Source organism: Mesoplodon densirostris, chromosome 7 (genome assembly GCF_025265405.1).
Source record: "Mesoplodon densirostris isolate mMesDen1 chromosome 7, mMesDen1 primary haplotype, whole genome shotgun sequence".
Classification (NCBI taxonomy): domain Eukaryota; kingdom Metazoa; phylum Chordata; class Mammalia; order Artiodactyla; family Ziphiidae; genus Mesoplodon; species Mesoplodon densirostris.
Genome location: NC_082667.1, coordinates 67,574,568 through 67,583,581, shown reverse-complemented (window position 1 = coordinate 67,583,581; position 9,014 = coordinate 67,574,568). Strand labels below are relative to the sequence as shown.

Here is a 9,014-nt window from a genome sequence, read left to right as displayed (position 1 = left end):
TGTCAGGCCCTACGTTAGGTGCCAGGGAGACAGTGGTACATGAGATAAAAACTAGGTCACTTTCTCATGGAGCTTATATGCAGGTATATTATCCTGTTCCACTTTGTCATCATAGCCACAAAAATCAAGAACATGAGGGGCTTGGCAAAATTCTTGGCTGAAATTCACATATAGAGACGCTGGTGTATCTCCTCTACTCACGATTCTAAGTGGAATGTGGTAAAGGTTAGGTGGACCTTGGTACTTGCATCTTCCTGCCTGCCCTTCCCGAGATCCGGAGTTCCTGCCAAGGAAGCCACGGTAGATGCTGTCATTTCCATTACCTGACAGCTAATCCCAGCCCTCTTTCCTTGCGCTTCTCCCACCATCACAGAGGCTGGAAAAGCTGGACACTTCCTTTCCCAGCGCCCCCTTGCAGCTAGAGATGGCCACATGACCAAGTTCTGGCCCTGGAAATGTAAGGGGAAGGCTGCCAAAGAGTTTCTGGGAAGGGTTTTTTTTAACCTGAGTGACAAAAGGAAAGAGGCCTACAGGAAGTATGTCCCTGCCTTCCACCCCCTTCCCTGGTTGCCTGCCTTTGAGCACAGGTGTTTAGGATGTGACATTTGGAGCTGCAGCAGCCATCTTGGGATCATGTGATCAAGATCAAGGCCATCAGCAGGGCTGCCTTCTTGGAGGCTCTGGGGAAGAAACCACGTCCTTGCCCTTTTTAGCCTCTACAGGTTGCTCTCTTTCTGTGGCTCATGGCCCCCTTCATCTTCAAAGCCAGCAGTAACAGGTTGGGTCTTTTGGTGCCATCTCTGCAGCTGCGAAAGGTTTTTCACTTCCAGTGACTTATATAGAATCCAGAATAATCTTCCCATGGCAAAGTTCTTAATCTTTATCGTATCTGCTGTCCCTTTTGCCATGTAAGGTAAATATTCAGAGGGTCTGGGGTTTGGGATATGGACATCTTTTGTGGGCCGTTATTCTACGTACCTCAGAAGGATAAACGTCTGAGTCCTCGATGACGTTGAGGAGGAAAGCAGCCCTTCTGTCAACTATTTCTGGACTCCTTCTAAAGTAAACCAGCAATATGACAGATAAAGTTGCTGTTAGTCTTTGTTGTTTGAAACCAGAAACAACTAAAAGGGGAACAACGTGCAGCTTTATGAATCCCAACTCACCCGCTTTCCCACCCTCAATGGGAAAAAGCAAGATTAGAAAATGAAGTGTTTGGGTGTGTGGTGCAGGCTCCAAGTCTGAGCTCCACCTTCCGCCCAGATGCGTGGCTGGCTTGTCCACCCACGTGGCCTTCGACTAAACTGGAAGACGACTGTGATGGAACAAAGAGGATTGCTGCTGCCTCTTCCCAGCTTCCCCTCTTCATGTTCTGTTTCTGCTCCCTCCCTTTACTCCTCCCAGTGCCTGGCTTTTCTAGCCTCCCTAGCCTGGTTCTTTGCGCTTTTGACACAATCAGGAGAAAGGGGTGCAGGGCAGAAGGATGAGAGCTGAAGAGAGAGGCCAGGGGCCTGCTGTGGTGGGAGGGAAGCGTGGGATAAAGGGCAGTTAAGTATTCCTGTAGTCTGTGCATCCCCTCCAGAGTCAAGAAATGCAACTAGATTAGAGATTATGTTTTGATAGCCAGATTGGGTTTCCAAAGTCAGAGGACTGACAGCTGTGGAGCCAGGCACCTCATAACAGGGGCTGCTGAGAGGTGCCACTGCAGCAGCAGCAACTCAATTGCCCTATATAAAGACGACAAGGGAGGTGGTAAGAAACCCCCTTTTGGGAGCTGGCAGTGTTTGGAAAACAGGTTATTTCCCTGTCTGATCTCCTATGAGGCAGGGGAAATTAGACTTATTCCTTTGGCTAAAACCTATGGGAGGAACTTTCAGAGAAACACTCATAAAATTTGGATGGGACAACTCAACAACAAAAAACAAACAACCCAATCAAAAAATGGGCAGAAGACCTGAAGAGACAGTTCTCCAAAGAAGACATACAGGTGGCCAATAGGCACATGAAAAGATGCTCAACATTGCTAATTATTAGAGAAATGCAAGTCAAAACTACAGTGAGGTACCACCGGTCAGAATGGCTATCATTAAAAAGTTTACAAATAACAAATGCTGGAGAGGGTGTGGAAAAAAGGGAACCCTTCTACACTGTTGGTGGGAATGTAGGTTGGTGCAGCCACTGTGGAAAACAGTATGAAGTTTCCTCAGAAAACTAAAAATAGAATTACCGTATGATCCAGCAATCCCACTCCTGGGCATATATGCAGACAAAACTATAATTCAAAAAGATACATGCACCCCTATGTTTATAGCAGCACTATTTACAATAGCCAAGACATGGAAGCAACCTAAATGTCCACTGACAGATGAATGGATAAAGATGTGGTACATATGGAATACTACTCAGCCATAAAAAATAATGCCATTTGCAGCAACATGGATGCAACTAGAGATCATACTAAGTAAGTCAGAAAGAGAAAGACAAATACCATATCACTTATATGTGGAATCTAAAATATGACACAAATGAACCTATCTATGAAACAGAAACAGAATCACAGACATAGAGAATAGACTCGTGGTTACCAAGGGGGAGGGAGGTGGGGAAGGATGGATTGGGAGTTTGGGGTTAGCAGATGTAAACTGCACATATAGAATGGATAAACAACAAAAGTCCTACTGTATAGCACAGGGAACTAAATTTAATATCCTGTGATAAACCATAATGGAAAAGAATACGAAAAAGAATGCATATATATTTGTATAACTGAGTCACTTTGCTGTACAGCAGTAATTAACACAATATAAATCAACTATACTTCAACAAAAAATAAAATTTGTATGGGAGTGATTGACACCTCAAAGGGGGATGGTTGTATAGAAGGTGGACACATTGACTTGCCACTAATACCATGGAAGGAGGAGCATCAGGGAGAGATGACTGGATGGAGCAGTGATGCGGAGGAGGGAAGATGCAAAGAAAATAGATTCCTACTGCATCCACAGCCCCAGGGCATCATGGGATAATGTGGTACGCATTTCAGAGGAATGTCCCTTGCCAGCACGAAGTCGGCAAAAGATAGTCAAGTTTCATAAGGAACCACCACTGTTGTTTGGAGTTGAATCCTTGGCTGGCAGGACCCATAGGGTGTCCACCTTCTACAAGAGTTCATGGTGACCAGGTAAAAGGGGACAGTAATCTCACCACCACCACCAGGAGGCTGCTCTTTTCCCTCTTCCACCACCCATAGAGCTGGTGCAGAAAAGAGCCAGTGGGGGGTGAGGGCTCTGACCATAGCCTCCTTCCCTCTCCAAGCAGAGAGTGGCACATCCAACAGCCACTGTGCGTGTGGTGGGGGGAGGCGCTTTAAATCAAATGACTAAAAAACTTCAACAAGGTCAGATTGTTTGAATAATGCAAAGTGACTTAAAAGTTATAGGGTTGCCCCAAAAGTCTGCTTCCAGTGCAAAACTGCATTCTACAAAACAGTTGGCACAGTTACTGGAAAAACAGAACCACTGCATTATTTGTATCTCAACAAGATACCTTCTAATTCAGTGGGTTGCTTAAGCATTATAAGGCTGAACATGAAGTGTGCCCTCTATACTGGGGGAAGGGGCAGGTTGGGAGCAAAGGAAGCAGAGGGGGAGCACGGTACTCACCTTTAAGGCAGGGCTCTCGGGTCCACAAATAATCCCCTGGCCTGGTAAATTCTCAGGCTCTGACCAGTCAAAAGACCAGCTTCTCCTGTGCAGGTAAACAGGTGAGGGGGAGGTAGGTGGTGGTGCTATGACGGGGAAGGGGGAGCACATCCCTCCCTAACACTTTTTTGCCCTCCTAGCTTGGCCCCTAGTGATCATCACATTCTTTTCTAAACAGTCACACATAATTTAACGCACTCTTGATTTTGTCAAGCATTGTTTCTGAAAGCCACGTTTTGAAAATTAACACTATCTAACCAAATGATCGTAGTACCCCTTTCCCCATACGAACGACATTGAAGGAGCATCTTCTGTACACCAGCTTCATGTACACCAAGCCTACGTGGCTACAAGCTTTATTTGGACCATGAATTCCTTTGCAAACCTGATTAAAAAAGCATTTACTAGACCCCTAGAAAACTACACATACACACAATTTTGCATTGGATTTAAGGATTTGTGGCCCTAGAAGGCTTTTGACTGCTAGTGACCAAAATATTGATTCGTTTTGCAAAAATTACACAGAATTGTTTAGATGGAATACTTTTATTTAGCAAACAAAAAACTTGCTAATTCAGATTATCTTCTATTCCATGTACTCTAGACTACAATTTGCAAGTCACAAGTGCAAGAGCTGGTTAGAGTCTTAATGCTGAACAAAGGGACAAAATTCAGAAGGAAAACAGCCAATTGAAAAGGAAATACTAGCGAATGAATCAGAATAAAAGATTTTATTGTATTCCATACATTCACAGGTCACTTCCAGATTTAGTAATAACACTGCAGTGCTCTGATGCTGTGCACTCTAGCTCAGACCATGTTGGAAGCTTATAGCTGTCTCCTCTCTCCACCTAGATACCATTCCTAACAGTGTAGCCTGCCTACTTGATTGTTTTCTAGCTGTAGCATAGTTCACCCCCGTTTCCTCAGAATTTTAAAGTACTTTCCGTTTTCTCAAGAGTTTTAAAGTACTTTCCATTCCATTACGAATGAGATTACCAAACACTGTGTAGTATAGGGCTCCTTCCCTCACTCTTTTTATCTTGTCATGACTACTATCACTTACTTACACTTCGTTTGAGAAGCAGATGTTCATCTAGCAAACCTCTGTACTGACCAGCTAAATAAACACTGTACAGACCAGCTAAATAAACAAGGCAGAGTCCTGAAACCATAGCTCTGGCTTCTTCGGCCAGAATGGACCCCTGACCTTAGCACCTGCCTTAGACATGTAGGTACTTGGTTCTCACAGGGTGTCCCTGGCTGACACAAACTCATCTGCCCCACAGTAGAAACTCTTCAAAACCTTGGCATGACCCATGGGGAGCAGGGTCACTCTTTATTGCATGTGGCCTGCCTCAGCCTCAGAAGATTGAGCAGATGAGTGATCACCAGGTTCCAGGGCCCCAGGCCTGGGCACACACAGTTAATGTGCCCCTTGGCTTACAGATGCTCACTTGATTCTCTGAGTCTGGGGGAGGTTGACACATTAATCTGTTTCCCGCAAATTACTGTTCCCACTGTCACAAATCCACTTTGAAATCATCACCCCCTTTACTGACATTATTCAAGTGCAACACTGTGTTTTCTATCAGGCACTGAAGAGCAAGAAGCTTTAACTTTTTTTTTCCATAATGAAATATATATTTTCTTTACCCTTGGTATTTGTAATACGCCTTCAATTAGAAACAGCAAACATGAAACAAACAATAAAAAGGGAAGAAGGCACAGAATGAGGAGCAGGTATGAAGATTCTACCATTTCCTCTTACAGGGACACTAAACCAAATCAAACAAGGCCCCAAACCCATTTTACTTACAAATCTGCCTCCTCTGCTCCACAGTCAGTCCTTGAAAGCAGAAAGCACATTTACTGACCCCTATATCCCAAGGAAGCTGGCCTGCATCAGAACCAAAGAGCTGTCATGTTACATCAGAAAATCTAAATGATCTGAAAAAACAACTCATCACAAATGCTTCAAGTTTTCCTCTGAGAACACCACCAATTCCACTAATGCAAACCCAGAACAGTACCACCATCAAATTTAGCAGAATGCTACAGAGTTTATATGGAATAAAAATGAGTCAGAAAAATGTCTTAGAAAAGATTTTTTTTCCCCTCGTGGGGACTTTTAAGATATTATGGAACTCGCAATCATTATATTCAAACTGCAACCAACATTTGCTAACACTATTTTCTAATTCTTTCTTAAAAGGAAAAAAAGGGTAAAATTTTGACTTTGAAATATCGACAGGATCCTCCAAAGTTAAATATTAACATCTTTTCATCTCTCTTATGAGAACTTTACTGTAAACATACATTACCACAGAAATGAGATAATTATTCAATATACGTTACAAAATGTAGTATTTAAAGAAAACAAATCTCTTCTGAACCCGGATTCTTCATCCACAAAAGTTTAATGACCAAAATAACACCACAGAATGAACAAATGTTTTATTGGCATGTTCATTGTTGTAAACAGCATCTGGCATGAAAAATTTTACCAAAACCTTTTAATTGATTTTTTTTATAAATTAGATGGCATTTTCAAAATTTACGTAGAATTGTGTTCATTGAATAGTTGTATTTAGCATAGCAAAAACTTGCCAATTCTAATAGACTTTGCAATGAAATCATGTTGACTGCATTAGCCTGTGTCATGACCTGACTTACTAGCAAGTTTATTCAAAACGATGTTAAGATGTTTCCCCAAAGTTAAACTACATGTAACTATGTATCAACTCCAAAAATTAAAGTGGGACTTAAAAGGGTTTTAGAAGATTCAAACCTGGAGTAAATCTTCAAAAATAAATGTAAAAAAGGAAAAAAATCAAAGCCGCTGAACAGAAAAACCTCATTAACAAGGGCAAATACAATCGTATGGGACCCAGCACTGAGGAACCCCACTGAGGGTTACATTTACATAAACTGCTATACTTCTCAATGTACACAAATGTACATCATGAATGACATGTGAAAGGAATAACCATGGGAAATAGCTGAACTGCAATTATGATAACTCAATAGGATCAATTTTATTTACATGCTGAATGAACGAGTGAAATGAATTCTCTACATCCATAACTTACGTACAATCAGTTATAATTACAGTATTGCAGCAATTTTGAGCTGCCACCTGCTGGGAGTGGTCTAAGGAAACGTTTTGATGATCTAGAATAATGTTCTTAATACTTCGAAAAAAAGGAAACAAAGTAAAAACACAACTTCATGATTCTTTCTTTACTGGGTTACGGCTGGTTCTAAGCATTTCTTTCTTCTGCTCCTAATTTTGCTGTTTTCCAAGAGTCAACACACGTTGCATTTACTTCCGAATTGTCAATGAGGTAATGTGTGTATCAGTGAAATAAACAGAAATTCATTCATTCATGGCCTTTGCACAGCTTTTATTATTAAGCTATGAGCATCCTGTTTGAGGCTGGTTGGACTAGCGGCTATGTGCACATCTGTCCACAAGAAAAGAAGTTTACTCATTCCCCTTTCCCCTTTTCTAGTAGCAGGTTTTGCTTTTTGTTTTTATTTTTTTGCACATCCCTTTTCACTTTACAGTACATTTGACTATAGTGCACAACATGATTCCAAGTCAAAACAGTGGCCCATTGGGCACTGAGCTTCTGATTGGTGAAGGGCAGTCCAATCAGTGCTGGTATCACTGGGTTACCCCTAACCACGTCCGGCTATAATGGCACACTACACAGTAGCAGTGAACCGTCTAATTAAAACCAAAATCCCCCAGGGAAAATGCTACGCTAGCAGAGTCAGTCTTGAGTCAGATCTTTATTTGGTGCTCCATCCAGATATATTTTTAGTGCTTTTTCTTTCCGGGGTGAGTACGTTACACGATGTCCCGTCTTCTGGAGTCGACTGCTTTCTTTTTTCATCAGTTCATTTCTTTGCTCCTCTGTCAACTCCATTAATTCTTCTGTTTTATCCCTACGTTTAAAATATTAATGACATATTAGACCAGTAGAGCCATCTGTCTCTTTTAATTTCTGCTTAAATGCTCTAAAGCTCCTCAGTGAGAAAATGAAATCTGATTATCACCACTGAAGTTAAATAACCTCATATATTAAGATATCCTAGATTTCTGTGTTTATTATATTAACATGGCACTCACTTCGATAAATGGCATAGAATAATTTCCATGTTACTATTAGTATAATAATGGCTATCGTTTATTGAACATCTATTTATAACAGGCACTAGGCCAGTTTTTTAAAATGCAATACTTCCTAATTCTCATAAAATCTTGCAAGGTTGACATCATTGTTGCCATTTTACAGATGAGGACCTAGGTAAATAACAATGCTAAATCTGAACACATATCTGCCAGCCTCCAATGACTATTCTTTTCCCTCTATATCTGTAATGTCTAATCCGGTAGCCACTAGCCATGTGTGCCTATTGAGATATGTCTGCTCCAAACTGACATGGGAGGCAAGTATAATAAATACACAATATTTTGGAGACTTACTATATGAAAAATAATGTAAAATACCTTGTAAATGATTTTTATATTGTTTACATGTTGTAATGATAATATTTTGGATGTACTGGGTTAGAAATACTTTATTAAAATAGTTTCACTGTTCTACTTTTTAAAATGTGGCTACTAGAAATTTCAGAATGTAATAAATGGTTTGCACTGGTCAGGGCTGCTCTGTATCATAACAATTGTAAAGCTATTTATGAAAAACAAGATGCACAACAAAAATGTGGTACCACTAGAAATAACCAAAACACTGTGAGTGTTACCTATAAAATATGACTGCACCATCATCACAGATATAAAGAGGCCAGACATTCAGGGTAGAAACTTTAGGATTCCAGTCCAAATCCTGATGAATATCAAGGACAGAAATATCACAGGGAAAAGTTCCTCTACCCTAAGGAGAAAAGAATGAATGAATAAATGACACCATTAGCCATGTTTATTGAGCCCTAGTACCCAGATTTAAACATTCTCAGGGCCTTACCTTGGCAAATTCAATATCTTCTAAAGGAATTCCACTGATTTCACAAAGCTGTAAAAGGAAACATTTTACATGAGTTCATCTAAAAAGTAAATTTGCTGAGAAGTTATTTTCCTTTAACCTCATAAGCACAGACATAGCTTGATTTTTTGTTCAAAGAAGTAACATGTTTGATATAAAATTTTTTTAAAAAGCAGGAAGTGGAATTCTCTCCTCTGTCCACCTGCAAACACCATGTCTCAGAAATATCAATTTAGTATATTCCTTCCAGACCTTTCCTATGCATATATAAACTACATATACACATTTATAAATATAT

At 40.6% G+C, this 9,014-nt stretch overlaps 1 protein-coding gene across 2 annotated transcripts in view; it reads right to left on the bottom strand.

The window, feature by feature from the left end:
- Nucleotides 1-6,714: 6,714 nt before the first annotated feature.
- Nucleotides 6,715-9,014, bottom strand: part of USP47 (ubiquitin specific peptidase 47) — a 129,553-nt gene continuing 127,253 nt past the window's right edge. For both annotated transcript variants that reach the window (XM_060102928.1, XM_060102929.1), the window contains 3 exons: nucleotides 8,699-8,746; nucleotides 8,478-8,608; nucleotides 6,715-7,655 (listed from right to left, as the gene is read on the bottom strand). In XM_060102928.1, the coding sequence (XP_059958911.1) occupies nucleotides 7,481-7,655; nucleotides 8,478-8,608; nucleotides 8,699-8,746 (354 nt within the window). In that variant the 3' untranslated portion in view covers nucleotides 6,715-7,480. The remainder of the gene's footprint in view (nucleotides 7,656-8,477; nucleotides 8,609-8,698; nucleotides 8,747-9,014) is intronic.